Source organism: Pelophylax lessonae, assembly GCF_965119305.1.
Source record: "Pelophylax lessonae genome assembly, chromosome: 2".
NCBI classification, from domain to species: domain Eukaryota; kingdom Metazoa; phylum Chordata; class Amphibia; order Anura; family Ranidae; genus Pelophylax; species Pelophylax lessonae.
The window spans coordinates 158,541,346-158,567,072 of record NC_138769.1 but is presented as its reverse complement, the minus strand read 5'-3'; the positions used below and the strand labels follow the sequence as shown (position 1 = coordinate 158,567,072).

The following is a 25,727-nucleotide window of genomic DNA, read 5'->3' as shown; positions in this document are numbered from 1 at the left end:
ATGGCCTGAAGTTGCCAAGAGAGTCCTGCTTTTTATTTATCTGTTCTTTGAAAACTGTGTCTCGGGATCATAGCACAAAACTTTCTGTCTGTGGCTATTTCTGGCAAGGGGTCCAGCCCTGTTAGGCTGTGTGCACAGCCCCTTCATATGCAAATCATGCAATGTTTCATTCATATGCAAATCATTGCCCCCACTCCAAGACAATTCAGCACATTGCTCAGTGTGTTTGCGGGTACAGTGCAATGTAGGTCCTGAGCTGTTACTGGAGCATCACTGAGAAGAAGCAGTGAATGAAAAAGCTGGTGAGAGGGGGGAGAGCCGAGGTGCTGCTCATGTATTCAGTACACTTGCACTGTCCACGCAGACACCTGGGCGCTGGGAGTCCTTTGGGGGGTAGGGGCAATGAGAAGCTAGCCATTGAAGTGTATATATGGAGGAGGGTTTATTAGTTTATTACTCCACTTTCTTACACCAACTGTGGGGCGAGAAGCTAGCCATTGAAGTGTAGATATGGAGGAGGGTTTATTACTCCACTTTCTTACACCAACTGTGGGGCATATTTTTTTCTCACTAACTAGAACTAGCACAATATTGCTGACCACTGAACTCTGTACACAGTGTTGTATCTTTTATAGTGCTGACCTCTACACTGTATTCACTATGTTGTACATTATACTCCTGACTCCTGCACTGTATTTACTATGTTGTACTGCTTACCTCTCCATGGTTTGCCCTGCACCTAGTTAACCACTTAAGCCCCGGAAGATTTTACCCCCTTCCTGACCAGGGGGTATTTTGCGATTCGGCACTGCGTGACTTTAACGGACAATTGCGCGGTCGTGCGACGCTGTACCTAAAAGAATTTGACGTCCTTTTTTTTACCACAAACAGAGCTTTCTTTTGGTGGTATTTGATCACCTGTGCGATTTTTTGATCATGCGCTATAAACAAAAAAAGAGCGTCAATTTTGCAAAAATAACAATATTTTTCACATTTTTTTTATATGAAATTCCCCCCCAAAAAAATGTAAAAATCAAAATTTTTTAACATTTTCGGCCAATTTGTTTTATGCTACATATGTTTGGTAAAAAAAATCGCAAAAAGCGTATTTTGATTGGTTTGCACAAAAGTTATCGCGTTTACTAACAAAGGGAAAGATTTTTGTCATTTTTGTTGTTTTTTTTTAACGCGTAATGGCGGCTATCTGCGATTTTTTTTTGCGGTACTGCGACATTGCTGCAGACAGATCGGACCCTTGACTGACATTTTTGACACTTTTGGGGTTACCAGTGACATTTCTACAGTAATCAATGCTATACATATGCACTGTTACTGTAAAATTACACTGGCAGTGAAGGGGTTAACTTTATTTGAGAGGGAGGGGTGGTGTGTGTCCCTAGGGGCGTGATTCTAACTGTGATTGGCTGTGGCTTGAGCTGTAGGAGCAATGATCAACGGTCCTACATAGTAGAACCGTATGATCATTGTTTCTACACAGGGGAGAATGACAGGCGGCTTGTTTACACTAGCCGCCTGCCTTTCTCCCTCTCCACTGACGATCGCCGAGTGACCGGCGGACATCGGGTCCGCCGGTCACACGCGCGGGGGGGTCCGTGACCGCGCAGGAGCTGGAGCGCGCCTCCGGCGGCGTGCGCGCTCGCTCCCCAGAGCCTCACAGGCTAGTGATGTATATATACGTCACTTTGCCTGTGAGGGGCTGACCGCCGCAGTATATGTACTTGCGGCGGTCGGCAAGTGGTTAAAGTATATTCTCTGCTTACAATCGCTTTCTGGACATACAGCAAAATAAAGGTGTTCCTGAATTTTTCTTTTTACTTTTTTTTTTAACTTGCCAATTATGCAGCATCTGGTTGCAACAAGCCTACAGTCATTGAGCGTCATTAATGCTGATAGCTGCGCTCAATAGCACAGTACTGTCAGTGCATTCCAATGGAATCACGGGAAATTTAGTTCCTATTTCCTCTTTTAAACTCTTTAGCACCCCTCTTTAGAACCCTCAGTTTTTCTTCTTTTCTTTTTTTTTTCTTTTTTTCTAATAAAAAAACAAAAACAGGTTTAAACAAAAAATCTAAAAAAACAAACAACAATCTCAAGAATAATAAAAGAGCGAGATATGTGCAACTGCATTGTAAACACTATTCATATAAAAACAGAAAATGCTAAGTTTATAAGAAAATCACGGGAAATGTAGTTCCTATTTCCTCTTAGAGCCGGTTCACACTGAGGCGACACGACTCCTTACTACTTCGGGGGCGACTTGTGCATTACCATGCACCACGACTTTGGAGCGACTTGCAGGGACTTCACATAATGGAAGTCTATGCAAGTCGCTCCGAGGTCGCCCCGAAGTAGTACAGGACCCTTTTTCTAAGTCGGAGCGACTTGTGTCGCTCCTATTAGAACGGGTCCTGTAGCGGTCAATGGACCACGAGGGAGCGTGAATTGTCAGGCTGACCAGTCGTCTGACAAGTCCCGCTAGTGTGAACCGACTCTTGGGAAATATGTTGAATGTGACATGCGCTGCCTGCCTAGAAACATAAATATTTAAAAAAAATAAGGCATTAGAGCAGGGGTCTCCAAACGATGGCCCTCCGGTTCTTCAGGAAATACAATTCCCATCATACCCAGTCATGTCTGTGAATGTCAGAGTTTTACAATGCTGAAATCCAATTGGGAAAAGACCGCTCCAGGTGGGCTGGATGTCAGGTGCTGGTCGGATCCGTCGATCCGGAATCACATGTAGCAAAAAAGGAGTGCGGTCATCTTCCTTTTTTGCTACAAGAGTTTTACAATGCCCTCATGGGACGTGTAGTCCCGCAACTGCTTGAGGGCCGTAGTTTGGAGATCCCTGCATTAGAGGATCTAGCTCATACAGTGGTGGATCAAACCACGATGGGCCTCCTGCTATTTTATACCAGGAAAGTTATTACATTGTACTGGAAGAAATGCCACCCCCCCCCCCCAATGGAAATCAACAAGTTAATAGTATTCTGCCCTATTATATAGACATGCATGCACATAGCGGTTGCCCAAAGATATATGATAGAGTTAGGGCTAAATGGCTAGCGGACCCTTCCAAGGTAGGGAATTACTTAATTGTAATACTTAATGTCTCTATAGTGTTGTCCTCATGCCACTCTCTCCAGCTTGCGGGTTACTTCAGGGTCCCTTGGGGCTTTTCGGATATGATGTGGTATAGTGAGTCGGTTGGTCACAAGTCTTATTAGTTGTTGGTTTTGTGTATGCCCCTGCGTGGGCTAAAATACCCGAGATATGAAACGTTATGGTGTGACTGTACTTTTAGGCTTTTTTACCTATTCCAAAAATAATATAAAGACTAAAAAAAAAAAATAATAATAATTTATTTTCGAATATTTAACAGCATTTTTATGTGAGATAAGGGTCCAAAGTAGACAGGGTCCTGAAATTCTGCTTTAAGAAAATAAATAAATAATAAAAAAAAATCTGGAATATGTTCTCATTCTGGAGAAAAAAAAAATTTTTTTTATGGAAACATTATATATACAGTGCCTTGCGAAAGTATTCGGCCCCCTTGAACTTTTCGACCTTTTGCCACATTTCAGACTTCAAACATAAAGATATAAAACTGTAATTTTTTGTGAAGAATCAACAACAAGTGGGACACAATCATGAAGTGGAACGAAATTTATTGGATATTTCAAACTTTAACAAATAAAAAACCGAAAAATTGGGCGTGCAACATTATTCAGCCCCTTTACTTTCAGTACAGCAAACTCTCTCCAGAAGTTCAGTGAGGATCTCTGAATGATCCAATGTTGACCTAAATGACTAATGATGATAAATAGAATCCACCTGTGTGTAATCAAGTCTCCGTATAAATGCACCTGCACTGTGATAGTCTCAGAGGTCTGTTTAAAGCGCAGAGAGCATTATGAAGAACAAGGAACACACCAGGCAGGTCCGAGATACTGTTGTGGAGAAGTTTAAAGCCAGATTTGGATACAAAAAGATTTCCCAAGCTTTAAACATCCCAAGGAGCACTGTGCAAGCGATAATATTGAAATGGAAGCAGTATCAGACCACTGCAAATCTACAAAGACCTGGCCGTCCCTTTAAACTTTCAGCTCATACAAGGAGAAGAGATGCAGCCAAGAGGCCCATGATCACTCTGGATGAACTGCAGAGATCTACAGCTGAGGTGGGAGACTCTGTCCATAGGACAACAATCAGTCGTATACTGCACAAATCTGGCCTTTATGGAAGAGTGGCAAGAAGAAAGCCATTTCTTAAAGATATCCATAAAAAGTGTTGTTTAAAGTTTGCCACAAGCCACCTGGGAGACACACCAAACATGTGGAAGAAGGTGCTCTGGTGAGATGAAACCAAAATCGAACTTTTTGGCAACAATGCAAAACATTATGTTTGGCGTAAAAGCAACACAGCTCATCACCCTGAACACACCATCCCCACTGTCAATCATGGTGGTGGCAGCATCATGGTTTGGGCCAGCTTTTCTTCAGCAGGGACAGGGAAGATGGATGGAGCCAAATACAGGACCATTCTGGAAGAAAACCTGATGGAGTCTGCAAAAGACCTGAAACTGGGACGGAGATATGTCTTCCAACAAGACAATGATCCAAAACATAAAGCAAAATCTACAATGGAAGGGTTCACAAATAAACATATCCAGGTGTTAGAATGGCCAAGTCAAAGTCCAGACCTGAATCCAATCGAGAATCTGTGGAAACAACTGAAACTGCTGTTCACAAAGGCTCTCCATCCAACCTCACTGAGCTCAAGCTGTTTTGCAAGGTGGAATGGGCAAAAATTTCAGTCTCTCGATGTGCAAAACTGATAGAGACATACCCCAAGCAACTTACAGCTGTAATCGCAGCAAAAGGTGGCGCTACAAAGTATTAACTTAAGGGGGCTGAATAAATTTGCACGCCCAATTTTTCAGTTTTTTATTTGTTAAAAAAGTTTGAAATATCCAATAAATTTCGTTCCACTTCATGATTGTGTCCCACTTGTTGTTGATTCTTCACAAAAAAAATACAGTTTTATATCTTTATGTTTGAAGCCTAAAATGTGGCAAAAGGTCGAAAATTTCAAGGGGGCCGAATACTTTCGCAAGGCACTGTACATTTAAAGTTCATCTTTAATACATTCAAAGTTACACTTGTGTTGTAGTGCCCTGGTCCAGCAAGATATCAGGGTGCAGTTTGTCTGCACCACTAGCTGCTTGCATTTGAATCTTACAAAGTGTTTATATAATTTATTATTTTGTTTTTACTTATTACAGGTACTTATATAGCGCCAACAATTTATGCAGCGCTTTCCTTTTATATATATATATATATATATAGTACATTTACATCAGTCCCTGCCCTCAAGGAGCTTACAAATCTGAAAAACTCCTGATTTCTTGCTCCGATGAGAAGTACATTACCCACCAGTCAGATACTCGTATGACTGGCGGGGGAGGATGTATAGGTGCCCTACAACATGTGTAACTAAACAAAAGTTCATATCTGGTGGAGTTTCAGAAAATTTCTTCTAGACCTACTGGGGCACATAAAGTGAACAGAGGCCACTATAAAAAGATCTAATTTAGCCAATCCACCCATGAATGGTTTCATTAAGTGTCCTGTGTAAATATTTTGAACTTTGATCCGAGCATTGCAAAAACACCCATGTTTTAAAAGAAGAAAAACTGAAGGTTCTAAAGACGGGTGCAAACAAAAAGTTATAGGCAAACAAAAATCCCAATAATAAAAAAGAATTACAATGCAGTTGCACATATCTCTATATAAACACTGATCATATATAAAAAACAGAAAAAGCTAAGTTTGAGAAAATCAAGATTTTTCTTTAATGGCATCAGGTGATTTTATGGCCAGCCTTGGAAGAAATTCTAACCCAAACACCACCGTTTTTTATAAATATTTTTTTTTTTTTTGAGTGGGAAAGGATTAGAGTCCCAGTCAGGTTTTTATTGCCGACAAAATTTTTATCGCCCAAGGGTATTTAGTAGTATATATTGAAAAAGGGAGTATCATAAGAGGCTAAATCCTAGATAAAAAGCCAGTCCCTTGGTGGGTGAAGAGGTTAGAGGGAGGCAGCATGGAGAGAAAGTGTGTTGCAGGACTCTCTAAAAGGCCAAAGTATAAAGTCCTTGTTCCTTGGCTATGGTACTTTTGTGGGCCACCAGGTTTAAAGCAAATCTTTTGATGAACGAGACCAAGGGGTCAAGCTATACAGTTTTTTAACACAAGATTCATATAAATTTTACCCACGGTTCACATATTTTCCAATTGACTCTAAATAGAAACGTGTGAATCTTGGGTGATCCTTGTGTGAATCTTGACTGAAAACAAAAACAGACCCAAAAGTGTGAGGATCTAAAATTGCTCTTCCCAATGAGTAACTGGAAACAAGGACCATCCAGTCTAGGGTGGGAAGTAAAATTTCCTAGAACAGGAAAATAGTCGATAAGATGTTATGCTTCTTAAATGCTCTTGCCCCGAATGATGGGCTGTGTGATTGAGTGTATTGTAAAGTTGGGTGGAAAACCCTCATGATGCCAAAGGCAGGGCCGTACCTACTTTGAGGCAAACCAGGTGTTTTTATTTCTTCAGGGGGCGGCGCCGCCCCAGGCTACCTTCTCTGCCACTTCACCCCACTGCACTGATTCCCCCCCCACAAACCTGATCTCCTACAGCGGTCGGCTTCCCTCCTCTGCCCTCCCACCAACGTTGCGAGCTGCGCAGCCACAGAGGGATCTGTTTAGCCAAATAGACCCCCACTTCAGTAAGTGCCGGGCTCTCTCTCGCCTGAAGCTGCTGGCCGGCTCTCCCTCCTCCCGCCGCCTACAGCCGCTGCTAGTGCGGGAGATTGCTGGATGGATGAAAGAATACAGACAGTGATCACAGTATTGATCACTTCTGTATTCATTCATTTCATTAATCACTGACACATAGTGAACTGTGTTTATTATTTGTCAGTTTGTGAATGAAATATAGTTAACACTGTTTACTATATTTCATTTTATGAATGAATAGGAGTCTCTATACAGACTCCCATCTCATTCATCCACAGTGCAGCTAAGGCTGCAGAGAAAGGGACTGTCTTCAGTCATTTTTTCTGTCTCAAAAAAGAGACATTATAGGTCTGTTTAGACCCTTGATATCTCCCCCCCCCCCCCCAAATAAAAAGTTTAAAACAAAATGTAATAAATAACATCAAATTTAAAAAATAAAATTATACATGTACAAAAAGAATAAAGTTGTAAAAAAAACTTAAATAAAATACATATATCCGTAAAGTGGATCAGCCTGCTCACCAGGATATCTACCCGCTATGCAGAGCAGACATGGACACAGCCCGCTCTCCTCTATGTGGTAGTTGAAAAGAAAAGGACCATGTGTCCAATTCCATTCAACTGTCATTCAATCCCGACAGGATCGGATTGGATGGCGGCAGGCGTTAACAGACAGGAAAGGGTGGGACAAATTTAGATAGGGTGGGAAAAATTTAGATGGGGGGGTGCTAATTTTAGTCTTGCCTGGGGCAGCACAAAACCAAAATATACCACTGACCATAGGAGTCCCATAAGAGGTGTCTTTAAGAATAATGGTTCCCATTATACTTACTGTCTGCCTGAACTAGTCTATTACTCAACTCAGGTATGCAGTTGTTTGAAATGCGGCAATATCTGGAGGTTTGGAAGTTCAATGCCTCCTCTTTCATTTTAGATACAAAATTTTATAGTGTTACCCTTAAAGCCTGGCAAGACCAGACACCTGATTTTAATGCCTGCTTTCAGTTTTTAGTCTTCTATCTTATCTTACTTTTTAAGTTGGCTCCATGTCTATAAAGCAAGCATTTTCAGGTGTCTGCTCGCTAGCACGGTTTACTTTCCAGTGTCTATGGATCACCCAATTCCTGGTCTGCTATTATGAAAATATTGACCTTACAGCTTCCTAATCAATAACTAACCCAACTCTTCCCACCCTTATGCCTTCCTATTGGACAATGATGCCGCACCTGGGTAGACAATAGGAATGCAATGGGACGTGGAAGTTCGGAGGTTTTGGGGATCTCAACTGCCTGCTTCATAAACCTCTGCCACCTTACAAAGTAGGGTTCTCAAACAGATTCCCAAATTAATACAGAAGTACCGCATGACTGCAATCTTCTGAGCTGCAAGAGTATAATAATGCTGATTTACTGTGCAATGACCAGGCAGGTGACACGGAAAGTTGCAAAATTAGCAAAGGAATGATGTATTTCCACACTAAACTTTGCTATTTGCCAGCAGTTCCTCCATTATATGTTGATCAAACAGGAAAATGACATATGGTAGAGAAACATCAATGAACAATGTCTTATATATGCATATCTTTTCTTTTTTATTATACTCGTCAAGTCTACAAGATTTATAATAGGAATGTTTTTAAATATTTTGCTATATATTAGCTTAATATATAGACAGACTGAAAGGCAAGCCATATATTACTGAGAGCTGGAGATCCTATAATCTCCTTGATAGTGCTGTATAGGTCACTTATTTTATTCCAGACTTCAAATAACATCTTATGATTCCATTATTGGTAGCACTACCAGGAATGATCTGCACATTCTGATTTAATAACTGCTTGGCAGCTATCTGTGAAATACTACAAGGCGTTTGAGTAAAATCCTGATATCAGCCAGTACTGACTGTCTTTTGAAGTTCTGTCTGAAAGAGGAATCAAGCTTAATGAACAAATGCATTTCAAAATGAACCCTGCTTTTTAGCCACCAGTGCTTGAGTAAAATTTGACCCTTAGTAGTAAAATCCATGTAACCCAGTGCACTATTGCTGCAGATTGATCCCATTTATCAGAACAGGTTCTCCTGAGAAAGCTCAAGGTGCTGTAAGGAAAAGACCAGGCTGGAGGAGTTGAAAGCTTGAAGAACAGTAGACGTTACTCCAGAGCACAGCATGGTTGGGCCAGGGAATACAAACAGGGACAGGACCATCTACAGGTTTCACTTGTCTGGAGTTTGGCTTCCCATTGCATGTTCTACTTCTCACCTAGAGGTGGAGTACCATCTAGACTTTCAGAGCCAACTGAGGAATCCCGAGAGGAGCGACCTTGCAAGAAGCGAATAATCTTTTCAATGGTTGCATCCTGGTATTCATGAGACCATCTGGTAATGAGACAATCAGACACATTGAGAAGATTTTTGAGCACAGAATAATGTGAACAGAATAATGCCATGTCTGAACATAAAAGCTTCTAAAGTGTTTTTTACTTAACCAAAATTTGCTTTAACCAAAACTGTTACTCATATGACCTCATATGTGGCATCTTGACTATGATATTGACACCTGTCACTATGCATTATTCCCCGTTTGTCATGCTGTTTAAGAGCCTGTTCACACATGTCTATTTTTATACAGCAAAACTCATGTGTTTGGGCAAGTCAAGTGGGCCCATTCACACCTGCACATGTGCATTACCTAGAATTTTACATGCACACTAGGGATTTGCAGGACAGAAAGATTTGTTTTGTTTCAGATTCATTTGTTAGGTTAATAATTTCATTTCATCATATTTGTTATGTTAGAATGATTTGTTTTGTATATTTCGGATTCGGTTGATATATTTGTTATATTTGAATTTTCAGAAGATAGCTTTATTCTTTCTATTTTATTCTATTCTAATCTATTCTATTTTCCTATTATTTTCTATTCAAATTGATTATAATGTCAGAAGACAGCTATAGTCATTCTATTTTATTCTATTCAAATCTATTTCTTATTTTTCTATTCTATTTTTTTCTATTCTTTTATATTCTACCCTATGTCCATTCTATTTTTTTATATTCTACCCTATGTCCATTCTATTCTTTTATATTCTATCCTATGTCCATTCTATTTTTTTTCCTATTCTATTCTTTTATATTCTATTCTATTCAGTTTTATTCTTTTCTATTCTGTTCTATTTTATTGTATTCTATTCTAATAAATGTTTTTCTAATCTATAAAGCAGTCTAAGTAGGAATCATCTTATTTCACTTTTATACTTTATTTATATTTTAATTTCAAATTCATTTTTGAATTTGGATAATTTGTTATTTCATTGTGTTATTTTGTTTCATTGAAATTCATTACTATTTTGATTCGGAAGTTTGGATAGATCCAAATCTCCAAATAACAAAAATTACGTCCGAATTTTGAGCACACATGTCTAATGCACACAGACTGTGTGTACCCAGGCTGAATTGTCTGCTTTTAACTACAGTACACAGATTATGCCTATGATACATTCTGTAAAATGTAAAACTTACTTGATGCCATTAAATTTTAGTACTGCTCTCATGTCCTCAGGGAGACTCATTGGATCTGGCCAATCAAAGTGATCGGTAACTGGCACAATGTTCTTTCCACAGTCTAATGCTGTGACAATTTCCTGCAAAGAGTAGAAACCAGTGACAGCTATCAGACAACACATGGAAATCAGTCACAAAATGTACTTGTATGGCTGTTCTGTTTCTGTTTGAGAAATTTTTTTTCATCGCTTTTTGTGTCACTTAGACAGAAAGTAAGCTGAACTCTATATGCATGGGAACACAGAGCAATGGGCAATGAAAACCTTACAGAATTTATAAGCCTTCATTGAGAAAGGTTTGCCTGAAGATCCACTTTGAGGCTCATCAGAGAAATCACAGCTATTCAATCACTAACCTTATGCACCCAGTCTTTGCAGTCATTGTCCCCCATGCACTTTTCCAAAGATCCAGCTGAAAGAACCAAGACAAAGTTTCTTGCGCTGACCACACTCTGAATCAGTTTGTCCTCAAACTTCCCGGCCTCCAGCTTTTCCACATCAATAAATGCACTGAAGCCATGTAGATATAAATGTACCTTCAGGAGGCTGAAATAATACAGAGAGCTTATTTCATGAGTTGCTATAGCACACATTTAGCTGTAATTATCAGAATACAAGGAACCATTCACATCAGTCCATCACCCTCAAAAAATGTCACTGTCATAATTATCAAAGCAAATATTGTATATAGAATAGAAATAAAGTAATTTATTTGAAAGGATGAGTTACTGGCTCCACAGTCTACATACTTACCATATGTACAGTACAATAGGGTTTTAATTGAGCAAATAAAAGTAAACCGAGCACCCAGATTAAATCCATACAAAGAATTTGAGAATATACACAATTCATGCTAATAGCATTCCTGGTGATAACTGAATACAGGACCCCTGTGCTGCCAGACCACAGTTCTCACTACTATGCCTCCGGCCTGTCAGACCATTTCATGTGCCTCTCGCACCCAGGGCTTTTTTCAGCTGTTCTGCCACCTCCACTTCTCGCCTTCCAACTTACTTATCACTGTCACCTGTAAACAGAGAAGCCTTCTGCGTTTACGAGGACAGCTTTCTTTCCAGCAGCTCGCAGCTCTCACAGATCCCTGCCTGTCCTGCATACACACACAGCGGATAACATGGAGGACAGATGTTAACTAATGATCTCTCTGTAAGTGAGAGAGAGAGAGAGGCTTTAGCCACCGGGAGGTACTAGAGCCAAGTCGGGTAGGTGATATGCATGGAAGCTTTGGGGGGAAAAGGAGAGTTGAGAGCTGTGGATGGAGAGGTGTGCAGATGTCTGAGTCAAGGAGAAGGGGTAGAAGTGAGATGTAAACAGCCTGTAAAGAGAGCTGAATCCTGCACTCTGCATAGCATACCCCTGTATGTAGTGCACTCCTTAACCCTGCAATCTGTATGCCGCATACTCCTTTAACTTTCAACTCTGTGAGCCACGTATTCTTGAACTCCGCACTCTGCATGTTGTGACAATCTGACAATCGCGTGGTCGTGCAAAACTGTATCCAAATAAAAGTGATGTCCTTTTTTCCCACAAACAGAGCTTTCTTTTGGTGGTATTTAATTACTTCTGCATTTTTTTTATTTTTTGCGCTATAAAAAAAAAGACACTAATACAGTGATCAGTGCTAAAAAAAATATGCACTGTCACTGTACTAATGACACTGGCTGGAAAAGGGGTTAAAATCAGGGGCGATCAAAGGATTAACTGTGTGCCTAGCCAGTGTTTTACTACAGTGTGGGAGGTGCTTTTACTAGGTGAAGATATGGATCCTAGTCCCTGATTTGCAGAGGCACAGGATCAATGCCTTCCCTCCTGTTAGAATGACAGTCTGACTTGTTTACATAGGCAGATTGCAGTTCTGTTTCTGTGGCTGATAATCGGTGGGTGCCGGTGAACATTGAGTCCACATTACCCGCTGATTGGCATTCACGCCCCCTTCCCAGAAGTACAGGATCATGTGTATATATATATATACGTGATCCTGCACACAGTGGCCGCCCTGTAACAGTAAAACTGATATAGGGCGGTCAGCAAGTGGTTAAGGAAACAAACTTTTTACATTTACAACCACTTTAATGGAAAAGCAGTATCGGTCACAAAAACAGAGATAGTTATTCCTAGCATTTTTAACATACCTAGCCAACTGTGATCCAGTGCTCCTTCGGTAGCTGATAAAGACATCAGGGCCATCATAACTTGATTTACCCACACTGCATGGAAGGGGTGAGTGCAGCATTTCTGTCATGGGCAAGAATGACACCATTTTTTTAACAGCACTGCATATCCAGCCACACACAGCACATTATACAGCTTACATTCTGGTTAAAAATAAAGTCTTGAAATGCATATAGGTTACAAAGCCTACCTTTAATATTTATCTACAAGTGGCCACCCTTTTGCTTGAAATCGCTTGTGCTAGTATGCTGGGAACACCAACACCTAAGCCATGTGAATATGCAGGTCAGATATCATCAGTCCTTCACTTTCCTTCTTTCAGTTGCACTGTGACAAGTTTGAGGGTATGAATATGCTCCGCTTAAGGGTAAATGTTTAGCAATATCTGTTTATTACATAAAAAAGTTGTAGTGTCAGCTTAGTAGTGCTGCATAGATATGTCACTGTAGTATCGGTGCTGTTTTATCTCATCAATCATTCGGCAAAGATGCTGATTAGACTGTCTTAAGGCCCGTACACACGTAGCGATTGTCGGCCGTAAATATTCGGCCACCGACCGATCGGCCGATTGTCGGCTTGTTAGTATGATGCTTCCGACAACCGACAGCGAATTTTCGGCCGAACAGAATCTGGCGTGCAGACTTTAAAATTTTTGTTGGCCATCACCAGAACTGCTGATTGTTCGCCAGTCAGTACAGAATTCGGCCGACAAACAGCAGATTAGCAAGACTGGGCATGCTCAGAGAAGAAAAAACACACGGAAAGTTAACCATCACATGGCATCACTTCTGCAGTCGGCTGTTGTTGGCCGACAAAATTCGTGTGCAGTCTTTAGCACTTTTCAACCGACAGGACAGCACCGGACAAAAGACGGCCGATCGTTCGGCCGACATTCGGTCTGTGTGTACGGGGCTTTACTTACAAACAACCCCTAGAGAGAGAACCTACAAATCTGTATATGAAGCACATTTTTATATTATCGTATGTTAAAGCATTGGCCATTGTGTATTATGTATTCCTGTGTTAATATAGTCATCATTAATTATATTAGACTTTGAGATAAGCATTGCTATAATCAAATGTAATAAGCTATACAAAAAGTAAATTTTTACTAACATTTTGAAACACAAAAATATATTTTAAAAATCCAACACAAATACCACTTTTCCGGGAGTCAGTCATTCTAAATAAGTCAGTCAGGAATAAACATAACCACCAATTGCGCTCAACTTCCGTAAAACTAAGAGGGGTATATGCTAATGCCAGGAGCCTAGTTAATAAAATGGATGAGTTGGAAATGTTAGTACATGAGGAGGACATAGACCTTGTGGGAATAACAGAGACTTGGTTCGACCCCTCACATGACTGGCTGGCCAATATCCAAGGGTATTCGGTGTACCGGAAGGACAGGGTAGGAAAAAGAGGGGGAGGGGTATGTCTCTATGTCAAGAACAATATAAAGGTGATAGAAAGGAGTGACATTACGGATGGGATGAGCATGGAGTTAGAATCTGTGTGGGTTGAACTCCATAGGGAAGGAGAAAAGGGGAAAGTAATTGTGGGGGTTTGCTATAGGCCACCTAACCAAGGGGAGGAGGTAGAGCTGGAATCCTTAGCACTAATGAGTAAAGTGGCAAAATTGGGATCAGTCATCATATTGGGGGACTTCAATTATCCCGACATTGACTGGGAAGAGGGGACTGCACACTCACAGAAGGCCCGTCTATTCACAGAAACCTTACTGGATAATTACATGTCACAGTTGGTGGATTCTCCGACTAGAGAAAATGCAGTCCTGGATCTATTGATCACTAATGACCCAGACATAATCTCGGAGGTAGTAGTTCAGGACAACCTGGGCTCTAGCGATCACAGGATGATCACATTTAGTATAAATAACAATATAACAAGGCAAGTGGGGAACATAAGAACCCTAAACTTCAGAAGGGCAAACTTTCCAAAATTGTACTCATTGATGGAAAGGGTAAACTGGGACCAAACCCTGGGATCCCTGACCACAGAGGAAAAATGGGAATGCTTTAGGAACATATTAGGCAAAGGCATCTTGCAGTGCATTCCTATGGGAAATAAATTTAGAAGAGACAAAGCCAAACCTGGCTGGCTAAACCGTAACGTTAAAAAACGTATTAGGGAAAAAAAAATGGCCTTCAAGAAATATAAATCAGAGGGCACTGTATTGGCTTTCGAGCAATACAAGGAGGCAAATAAGAAAAGCAAACACGAAATCAAAATGGCTAAAATCAACTTTGAGAGACAAATAGCGGAGGATAGTAAAAAAACCCAAAGAAATTCTTTAAATATATCAACAGCAAAAAAACTAGGGCAGAGCATATTGCACACATAATTAGCGATGATGGGGGGATGGTTACAGAGGACACTGAAAAAGCAACCGTGCTGAATGCTTTTTTCTCGTCAGTCTTTACACAGGAAACGGAGGGGTACACTGACCATGACTGTATGGTTAGTAGTAATACACAGGATTTGCCACTATGGCTAACAGAGGGTGAAATCAGGGAAAGACTGGATAAACTTAACACAAACAAATCACCAGGCCCGGATGGCGTACATCCGAGAGTACTCAAGGAACTCAGTAAGGTTATATCCAGACCACTGTTCCTGATCTTTGCTGACAGTATTAGGACAGGAGATGTACCAGGGGATTGGAAGAAAGCTAACGTGATTCCGATATTCAAAAAGAGCCAGAGGCATATCCCGGGAAATTATAGGCCTGTCAGTTTGACATCAATAGTATGTAAACTTCTGGAGGGGATGATAAGGGACTATATCGTAGAGTTTGCTAAAGACAACAACATCATCAGCAGTAATCAGCACGGGTTTACAAATGGGCGTTCTTGTCAAACCAATCTCTTAGCATTCTACGAGGAGGTAAGCTGTGAGCTAGATAGGGGGAGACCAGTGGATGTGGTGTACTTGGATTTCGCTAAGGCGTTTGATACAGTTCCCCACAAGCGCTTAATTTATAAAATAAGGTCTGCAGGTATCGAAAGCAGGGTTTGCTCTTGGATACGGAATTGGCTTAAAGGGCGTGTCCAAAGGGTGGTAATAAACAGCGCATACTCAGACTGGTCTGAGGTTGTAAGCGGGGTGCCCCAGGGCTCAGTCCTGGGACCAACCTTGTTCAATTTATTCATAAACAGCATTGAGGACGGGATCAGTAGTGCGTTATCAGTTTTTGCAGATGACACAAAATTGGCCAGGGCAATAACTGCACAGCATGAAGCAGATATCCTACAGAATGACCTGGACAAAATTACAGAGTGGGCAACGACATGGCAAATAAGGTTTAACGTGGAGAAGTGTAAGGTTTTGCACTTGGGGACTAAAAACATAAAAACACAATACACGTTAGGAGGGGAACCCTTGGGGGAATCAAAAATGGAGAAGGATCTGGGAGTCTTGGTTGATGATAGATTAGGCAACAGCATGCAATGTCAAGCGGCAGCTGCCAAAGCCAGCAGAATATTAGCATGCATAAAGAAAGGGATGCATTCCAGAGATAAGACTATAATCCTTCCACTTTATAAAACTCTGGTCCGACCGCATCTGGAGTATTCTGTCCAGTTCTGGTCGCCAGTCCTCAGGAGGGATGTGTTGGAGCTGGAGAGAGTCCAGAGAAGGGCAACTAAACTAATTAGGGGATTGGAGGACCTTGACTATGAAGAGCGTCTACAATCGCTTGATTTATTCTCCCTGGAGAAGAGACGTCTGAGGGGGGACATGATAGCAATTTATAAATATCTTAATGGGGATCCCAGCTTAGAAAAAAAGCTGTTCATTCGAAGGGATTGCATGAGGACTCGAGGGCATACAATGCGATTAGAGGAGAAGCGTTTTAACCACAGGCAACGTGGGGGGTTCTTTACTGTTAGGGCTACAAGATTGTGGAATTCTCTACCACAAGAGGTGGTTTCTGCGGGTAGTATGGTGGCTTTCAAAAGACTCTTAGACTTACATCTCAAGGATCAGAACATTCAGGGGTATGTGAGATGAGTACAGCCACACACACCTACACAGGTTGAACTGGATGGACTATTGTCTTTATTCAACCTCACCTACTATGTAACTATGTAAATCCAGCCATGGCACAAACATTGTCCTTTTATATACCGGTATTACCTATTGTGTATACATATTACATTCCTATGTTTGTGAAGGTTATTATATATCTAGGTCATGGTATGCCTAGAAGTTGATAATCACAATGAACTGGCTTTGTTCTGTAACACTGAAGGCAATTCACTGCCTATCCAAACAGTTTTTTTTTAGCTGTAATGAATGACAGGAACATACCCCAGCATTTACAGCCACACATGTAAAATGCTTGAACATTTTCCTGACACTCATTAAAACTGAAAAAGTGGCTTGGTTAGGCTACAAATAGGTTCTAGGAGAATCATGCAGATTTGAGATTCATGATCCTGGCATATTTTTGTGCAGATTCATCCAGTAGATTTTTTAAAAACCATAATCTACTGCATGGGCTATGAACTATGGCAAGAGGGCTTAGAAGGGCCAATAAAGGGGCTTTTAGTTAAGCCAACCCCCTCACTTTTAAGGAGGTGGGAACTGGGAAACAGATTTGGGGCTCCCGATTACCCTGAAAGAACAAACCAAAATTTTCTGTCTTTCATACAAATCTTGTATTAGTAGGCAGTACCAAGAGTCAACAGTACTCCATGTCATGTATCCCTCTATCCCTCTATCTCGAATATCTATTGGCACTGTGGACATGGGCCAGGTACACTACTGCTCAGCCCTAGACTACTTTTGGTCTCAAGTCCATATCATTACTCAATCTTCACAGATAGGCCTATTACTAGATTGCAAGTATTTTATCTTTTACATCGCAATTCGTTCCTGACAAAGACATATCGCACATCAGTCCTTCAGCATTTGATAAATGCTGCTCATTCCTGTATCCTGGTTCTTTAGAAGTCCCCCTCTTTGCCAACCATTCAACAATGGAATAGACGAGTGGAAAACATTAGGTTTAGGGAAGATCTTACCACTTCACTGAAAAACATGCAGCCTCAATTTACCTCCATCTGGTTCTACAGGCTGGATTTTAAATAACTGATGTCTGAGTTACCTGGAGACTCCATGGTCACACAGTATACTCTAACAGCTGTCCTGGTGTGATCTTCTATACATCACAAAGGTTTTGGCTTGCTGTTGGCTGTGCTCCAGGGTCCCAATCTATTCTCCCATCCCCCCTCCTATTTTTTGTTCTCCATGTTTTTGACTCCCCTCTTTTCTTTTTTTCCTGATTGCTAGTTCTTTGTTGTCATTACTGGGGGGGCTTTTTTTTTTTTATTTCATTTTATTGTATGGTTGATTTGAGATCACTCGTCATTTATAGCTGTTGTCTTATCCATAGCAAGCTTTTCCGTTGTGCGTATTTTTTATTTATTTTAAGTTGATTTGTTTAAGTTTGGGTTGCTGGAAGCAGAGCATTCACTTGTTACTGACTATCTGTTGTTGGAGCTGCTCTTTGTTTGCAGCACTGCATCCATTACATAGTTGGTAAGGTTAAATAAACTCCAATGACTTTAGTTATTATTATTATTATTATTATTATTATTATATAGTATTTATATAGTTATATCACGCGCATTCACTGAACCCCTTATCCCCATAGGTAAAATAAAAGGCATATGCCAGTTAGGGCCTATTATCCCTGATTAAACCTGTCATGGTGCTGGACAATTTTACATTGCTGTATCCTCTGCAATATTTTAATTCTTGTTGTAAAACCCCAGCCTGTGTTCTTTGTTTATAGCAAATGTGGGCCTTATCTTGCTGCTGGCCAATTTTACACTACTATACTTTTTTGCTGTATCTTAATTATTGTAGTACAACATCTGCCTGTGCTCTTTGTCTCCAGTAAATTTGGACCTAGGCTTGCTATTTAAAATTGACCTGTTGCTGGGCAATTGTACACTACTGAATCACCTGGGGGTTTCTCAGTTGTTGCAGTAAGACTCCTGCTTGTACTCTTTTCTAGTACATTTTAGCCAAGTCTTTGTTATTAAAAATGTGTTGCTACTGGTCAGTTTTACACTGCTGTATCTTCTACAGTCTTTAAATGCTTAATGAGACCTTGATTAAAATAGGGAAGTGGCAGGACAGCTTTGCATAGGCAAGAACAAGCACAGCCTCCCATGGCTTTTTTCTACAATTATTTGGCTGTTAGCCTTAAAAGTAGGCCATAATTGAACAATAACCCAGTCCCCCTCAAAGATTTTAATAGGATTTGCCTTAGTTCGAGTTCTGCAAATTTTGAACAAGATTTGCTGAACCCTTGGCGAATCAAATCCAGGAAACCTCCGCCCTTTACCAGCTGCAAGATGTCAACATTACAGACCAAATACGGTTGAATGTGACTAACTAATACTTTCCTAATCTTACCTTGGTTACTGACTGTAACTGATAATTAATAAAATAACTTTATTGGTGGAACTTTTCATTAACAGGCTTCCAGCTTTCATTTGTTTAGAGCTATAGATTGCTGTACCCTATGCTTTGCACTGTGCCTTATTTAAAACAGTTCAATCACAAAAATAATACATGCTGATATTAGTAATATCAGTATGTATTTTAATCAGTAACATCCCAACTCCAGTTACAGAAGGTGTGGCAAAGCAGGGCAAAAACAGGCTTCACCATTTACCCAGTAAGAGAAATAGCCATGCCCCAAAGTTGCAGAGGTGACCAGTGCTGGAAGAGGGGCACATGTGACTAGTGGTGGAAGAGGCGTGCAGTGATTATCAGTGGAAGTAGAGGGGGAAGGAATGAAAAACTGACCAATGGTGGAAGAGGAGTACAGAGAAGACCAGGGGAGGTAGAGGGGTGTCAGGGATGCAGAAGTTACCAGAAGTGGAAGAAGGGTTTAGGTGGGCAGAGGTGACTAGTGGCAAAAAAAGGCACGCAGAGGTGATCAATGGAAGAAGAGGGGAGGGAATGCAGAAGAGGAGAACAGCGATGATCAATGGATGTAGAGGGATTTCGGGGATGCAGAGATTGCCAGAGGTGGAAGAGAGGTGAAGGAGGTCAGAAGTGAGCAGTTGTGGAAGGGAATGCAAAGGTGACCAATGGAAGGAGTTGAACAGTGATTAATAAGGACTTCAGAGGTGACCAGTGGAGGAAGAGGGGTGCAGAGGTTACAAGTGTAGAGAGAGGGGTGCAGAATTTAACAGTGGTGAAAAAAGAGTGCACAGGTGACCAGAAGTGGAAGAGAACTGCAGAAGTGATCGGTGGAAGAAAGGGGATGCAGGGGATTCAGAGGCTTCCAGTCATGGAAGAGGGGTGCAGGAGTTGCCAAGGTTACCAGCTGTAAAAAAGAGGGGTACAGGAGGTCAGGGGTAAGCAATAGCCGAAGACGGGTGCAGTGGTGTGCAGCAGTGCTGGAAGGGAGATGCAGCGGTGACCAGTGGTGGGAGGTGTGCAAGTGGAGGAACCGGAATGCCTGTTATTCAGTTGTTTATTCATGGATGTGGGCCATGAAATTGATAATAATAACGTAAATGTCTATTACAGGTAAAAATAGCAGAATTACCAAACAAGGTCTCACCTCTTGCTGCATTTACAATACGGGCTCGGTGGAAGCCGGTGGTAATGTTACAGTCCTTCTCCAGTTGCTGCTCAGTGACGTGATGCAGAAAGTTGCGGTCAATGCCACACGTGACCAGATTGTAAGTGTACTGCCTAAATCTTGGTTCTACACTGCCCAGCCAGTCAGCCAGATTACTGCGGTCACATGTGGAGTAGTTTGCAAAAGTCTTCAATTCCACCAGTTCACGTACAAACCTTATGTAAGAAAATAATGTAGTCTTTCAGAAATTAAATGGTAATTTCTACCAGTTCTGCAAACTGTATCACATACAATGAGTAAAATCCATAAACAGGAATTCTTGTACATAAACTACAAGTTAGCTTACAAAAGTTACTAATAACATTCACAAACAAATACATAAAAGTCAGGCAATAGCTGCAGGGCAGTTCCTCTAGGAAACAGGATAGGGCTGGCTATTGATGGATGGAAATTCAGCCCAGTTCAGCAGGGACTGGCAGAATTTTGATCCATGTATGGGAATAGTGTTTGTACAGAAGTCAAAGGATTTGTAACTCTGTTCAGTCTGCCCTGTAGTTTACACATATCTGGCACACAACACAGTCACACTTGCTTTAGCATCGTTACCTGAAATCAGCATTAATACCTCAGTCCATTTCAGGCTTGCTCACATAGGGCCATTGTGCAACATGCAGTAACGCACTGTTCATTTGGGGTGGAGGAACTTGACTGGCCTGCACAAAGTCCTGACCTCAAACCGATAGAACGCATTTGGGATGAATTGGAGTGGAGACTGCAAGTCAAATGCACTTCTGGAGGACTAGTCAAACATTCCCATAGACACACTCCTAAATCTTGTGGACAGCCTTCCCAGAAGAGTTGAAGCTGTTATAAGCTGCAAAGGGTGGGCCAACTCAATATTGAACCCTATGGACAAAGACTGGGATGCTAATAAAGTTCATGTGTGTGTAAAGGCAGGCGTCCCAATACTTTTGATAAAATAGTGTGTATGTGTCCTGGACAAACATAAGCCTTAGCCCTGAACTCTTCATCTAAGATTCTAAAATATCCCAGAAACATTCACAAAGAAAATGCACACACCACGTCCAATCAAAGTGATATTTGTAGTTCTGTAATCACCTGCCTTGCAATCTATATTTTTAATAGTTATATACCGGTAGCTAGATCTCCCTGCCAGAATAACAGCCTCTGTTCCTGTCTACCCTGATGTTTTAGGAGTTCCTGGCTACATTTGTGTGCTCCAGGAACTTCTATTACATTCTGCATGATATAAAATAATTTGATCTAAGAGGAAGAATTATACCTAAAATGTAAAGTACAGAGTCAATTGAAATTTCAGCTTTTGGTGCTTGCTGGAAAATGAAACAACTTGTTTATTGTATCCTTAAAGGGGAACTAAAGGTACTATTACTTACTCTAGTTCCAATGGTCCATGGGGTCCCTCACCCTCACCAGTATCTTCTCCCCAGGTCCTTAAGGGTTCTGGTCTTCAGCTGTTTCAATTGGCTGGCATAGGATGATGTAATTCCCGCAGATGTGCGGGTCTGCAGTCATCCCAGCACACTAGCTGTGGGTCAGAATGTAAAGCAAGCTGCGCATGCAAATGCTAATTGGATACTACTATTCAGAAATGTACTCATATGTCTTTAGAGATATAAATGGACTTTGAATTTATAAACAAAGGGCCACTAACCCAATCACCAATTACCATCCTAATGGTGGCCTTTAAATCATGACCACTTAAGTAGTTTACAGATAATATAGGGGTGACATAACCTGCTGTGTGTTGGAGACTTTCAGCATTTCTGCCTGCTACTGTATGCTCTGACTAAGCCATATGTCGGCAACCCACGGCTCCGGAGCCGCATGCAGCTCTTTTGAACCTTTGCCGCGGCTGCGGGGCGGATGCTAGCGAGGGGAGGAGGCGCACTGTGACACTGCGTTGCCGCTGCTGACAGGTTGCCGCTCTGCTCCACACTGCCCGCCCGGTGACAGGCAATAGCAGTTCCGTTGCTAGGTAACGCACAGTGGCGGCCGGTTTATAGGGGCGCAGGGGCAATGCGCCCGACACTCCCCACTGTGGCGCTGTCCTGGCTGTGATTGGTCCAGACTCCAGCCTGGACCAATCATAGAGGACATCCCGGGTGACGTCGCGTGGGGGGCGGTGCATGCGTTAGTCACACCGTCCCGACGTCACCTTCCCACCCGCCGTCAGAGAGGAGGGCAGCGGCGCGCATGCAGGTCGAGGAGGAAGAAGATGTTCGTCCAGAGACCAGAGCAGAGTCCGACCGAGTCTCCCGAGTCCCGACTCCCATCAGCAGCAGCACGCCAGGCAAGGTGACGGCACCAGTGTGAGGTAAGTGAAGTGATGCCTCAGGGGGGGGCCCACACACTGCTTTGAAGGGGGCATGCATGCTCGCTGGTCTCTTCATTGAAAGGGGCATGTATGTTGGTCACTACATTGAAAGGGGGCATGTACGCTGGTCACTACATTGAAAGGGGCATGTACGCTGGTCACTACATTGAAAGGGGCATGTACGCTGGTCACTACATTGAAAGGGGCATGTACGCTGGTCACTACATTGAAAGGGGCATGTACGCTGGTCACTGCATTGAAAGGGGCATGTACGCTGGTCACTGCATTGAAAGGGGCATGTATGCTGGTCACTGCATTGAAAGGGGCATGTATGCTGGTCACTACATTGAAAGGGGCATGTATGCTGGTCACTGCATTGAAAGGGGCATGTATGCTGGTCACTACATTGAAAGGGGCATGTATGCTGGTCACTACATTGAAAGGGGCATGTACGCTGGTCACTGCATTGAAAGGTGGCATGTACGCTGGTCACTGCATTGAAAGGGGGCATGTACGCTGGTTACTGTTTTGAAGGGGGCATGCTGGTCACTACATTGAAAGGGGCATGTATGCTGGTCACTGCATTGAAAGGGGCATGTATGCTGGTCACTACATTGAAAGGGGCATGTATGCTGGTCACTACATTGAAAGGGGCATGTACGCTGGTCACTGCATTGAAAGGTGGCATGTACGCTGGTCACTGCATTGAAAGGGGGCATGTACGCTGGTTACTGTTTTGAAGGGGGCATGCTGGTCACTGTGCATTGAAAGGGGGCACGCTGGTCACTGTACATTGAAAGGGGGCACGCTGGTCTCTCTGCATTGAAAGGGGGCACGCTGGTCTCTCTGCATTGAAAGGGGGCATGCTGGTCTCTCTGCATTGAAAGGGGGCATTAAGGTAAGAAACAATATATGCAGTGTTATATTTGTTTTAAATGTCGCAATGGTTTTGCAGCTCCCAGGACCCTGGACTAAGCAAACAGCAAATTTACATAGTTACATAGTTGGTGAGGTTGAATAAAGACAAAAGTCCATCCAGTTCAACCTGTGTAGATGTGTGTGGCTGTAATCATCTTGCATACCCCTGAATGTTCTGATCCTTGAGATGTACGTCTAAGAGTCTTTTGAAAGCCACCATACTACCCGCAGAAACCACCTCATGTGGTAGAGAATTCCACAATCTTGTAGCCCTAACAGTAAAGAACCCCCCACGTTGCCTGAGGTTAAAACGCTTCTCCTCTAATCGCATTGTATGCCCCCGAGTTCTCATGCAATCCCTTCGACTGAACAGCTTTTTTTCTAAGCCTAGATCCCCATTTAGATATTTAAAAATTGCTATCATGTCCCCCCTCAGGCGTCTCTTCTCCAGGGAGAATAAATCAAGCGATTGCAGACGCTCCTCATAATCAAGGTCCTCCAATCCCCTAATTAGTTTAGTTGCCCTTCTCTGGACTCTCTCCAGCTCCAACACATCCCTTCTGAGGACTGGTGACCAGAACTGGACCGAATACTCCAGATGAGGTCGGACCAGAGTTTTATAAAGTGGAAGGATTATAGTCTTATCTCTGGAATACATCCCTTTCTTTATGCATGCTAATATTCTGCTAGCCTTGGCAGCTGCCGCTTGACATTGCATGCTGTTGCCTAGTCTATCATCAACCAAGACTCCCAGATCCTTCTCCATTTTTGATTCTCCCAAGGGTTCCCCTCCTAACTTGTATTGTGCTTTTATGTTTCTAGTCCCCAAGTGTAAAACCTTACATTTCTCCACGTTAAACCTCATTTTCCATGTCTTTGCCCACTCCATTATTTTGTCCAGGTCATTCTGTAGGATATCTGCTTCATGCTGTGCTGTTATTGCCCTGCCTAATTTTGTGTCATCTGCAAAAACTGATATTGAACTACTGATCCCGTCCTCAATGCTGTTTATGAATAAATTGAACAAGGTTGGTCCTAGGACTGAGCCTTGGGGGACCCCGCTTACTACCTCAGACCAGTCTGAGTACGCGCTGTTTATTACCACCCTTTGGACATGCCCTTTTAGCCAGTTCCGTATCCAAGAGCAAACCCTGCTGTCGATACCTGCAGACCTTAATTTATAAATTAAGCGCTTATGGGGAACTGTATCAAACGCCTTAGCAAAATCTAGGTACACCACATCCACTGGTCTGCCCCTATCTAGCTCACAGCTCACCTCCTCGTAGAATGTTAAGAGATTGGTTTGACAAGAACGCCCATTTGTAAACCCGTGCTGGTTACTACTGATGATGCTGTTGTCCTTAGCAAACTCTACGATATAGTCCCTTATCATCCCCTCCAGAAGTTTATATACTACTGATGTCAGACTGACAGGCCTATAATTTCCCGGTATATGCCTCTGACCCTTTTTGAATATCTGAATCACGTTAGCTTTCCTCCACTCCCCTGGTACATCTCCTGTCCTAATACTGTCTGCAAAGATCAGGAACAGTGGTCTGGATATAACCTTACTGAGTTCCTTGAGTACTCTCGGATGTACGCCATCCGGGCCTGGTGATTTGTTAGTGTTGAGTTTATCCAGCCTTTCCCTGATTTCACCCTCTGTTAGCCATAGTGGCAAGTCCTTTGTATTACTACTAACCATACAGTCATGGTCAGTGTACCCCTCCGATTCCTGTGTAAAGACTGATGAGAAAAAAGCATTCAGCACGGTTGCTTTTTCAGTGTCCTCTGTAACCATCCTCCCATCATTGTTAATTATGTGTGCAATATGCTCTGCCCTAGTTTTTTTGCTGTTGATATACTTAAAGAATTTCTTTGGGTTTTTTTTTGCTATCCTCCGCTATTTGTCTCTCAAAGTCTATTTTAGCCATCTTGATTTTGTGTTTACACTTCCTATTTGCCTCCTTGTATTGGTCGAAAGCCAATACTGTGCCCTCTGATTTATTTTTTTTCCCCTAATAAGTTTTTTAACGCTCCGGTTTAGCCAGCCAGGTTTGGCTTTGTCCCTTCTAAATTTATTTCCCATAGGAATGCACTGCAAGATGCCTTTGCTTAATATGTTCCTAAAGCATTCCCATTTTTCCTCTGTGGTCAGGGATCCCAGGGTTCGGTCCCAATTTACCCTTTCCATCAACAAGTACAATTTTGGAAAGTTTGCCCTTCTGAAGTTAAGGGTTCTTATGTT

At 42.1% G+C, this 25,727-nt stretch overlaps 1 protein-coding gene across 1 annotated transcript in view; it reads right to left on the bottom strand.

Moving 5' to 3' along the window:
- Window positions 1–8,290: 8,290 nt before the first annotated feature.
- Window positions 8,291–25,727, bottom strand: part of SARM1 (sterile alpha and TIR motif containing 1) — a 61,781-nt gene continuing 44,344 nt past the window's right edge. The window contains exons 6-10 of the mRNA XM_082244494.1: window positions 20,185–20,420; window positions 12,533–12,635; window positions 10,739–10,928; window positions 10,342–10,463; window positions 8,291–9,198 (exon numbers count right to left, since the gene is read on the bottom strand). Of these exons, the coding sequence (XP_082100620.1) occupies window positions 9,072–9,198; window positions 10,342–10,463; window positions 10,739–10,928; window positions 12,533–12,635; window positions 20,185–20,420 (778 nt within the window). The 3' untranslated portion in view covers window positions 8,291–9,071. The remainder of the gene's footprint in view (window positions 9,199–10,341; window positions 10,464–10,738; window positions 10,929–12,532; window positions 12,636–20,184; window positions 20,421–25,727) is intronic.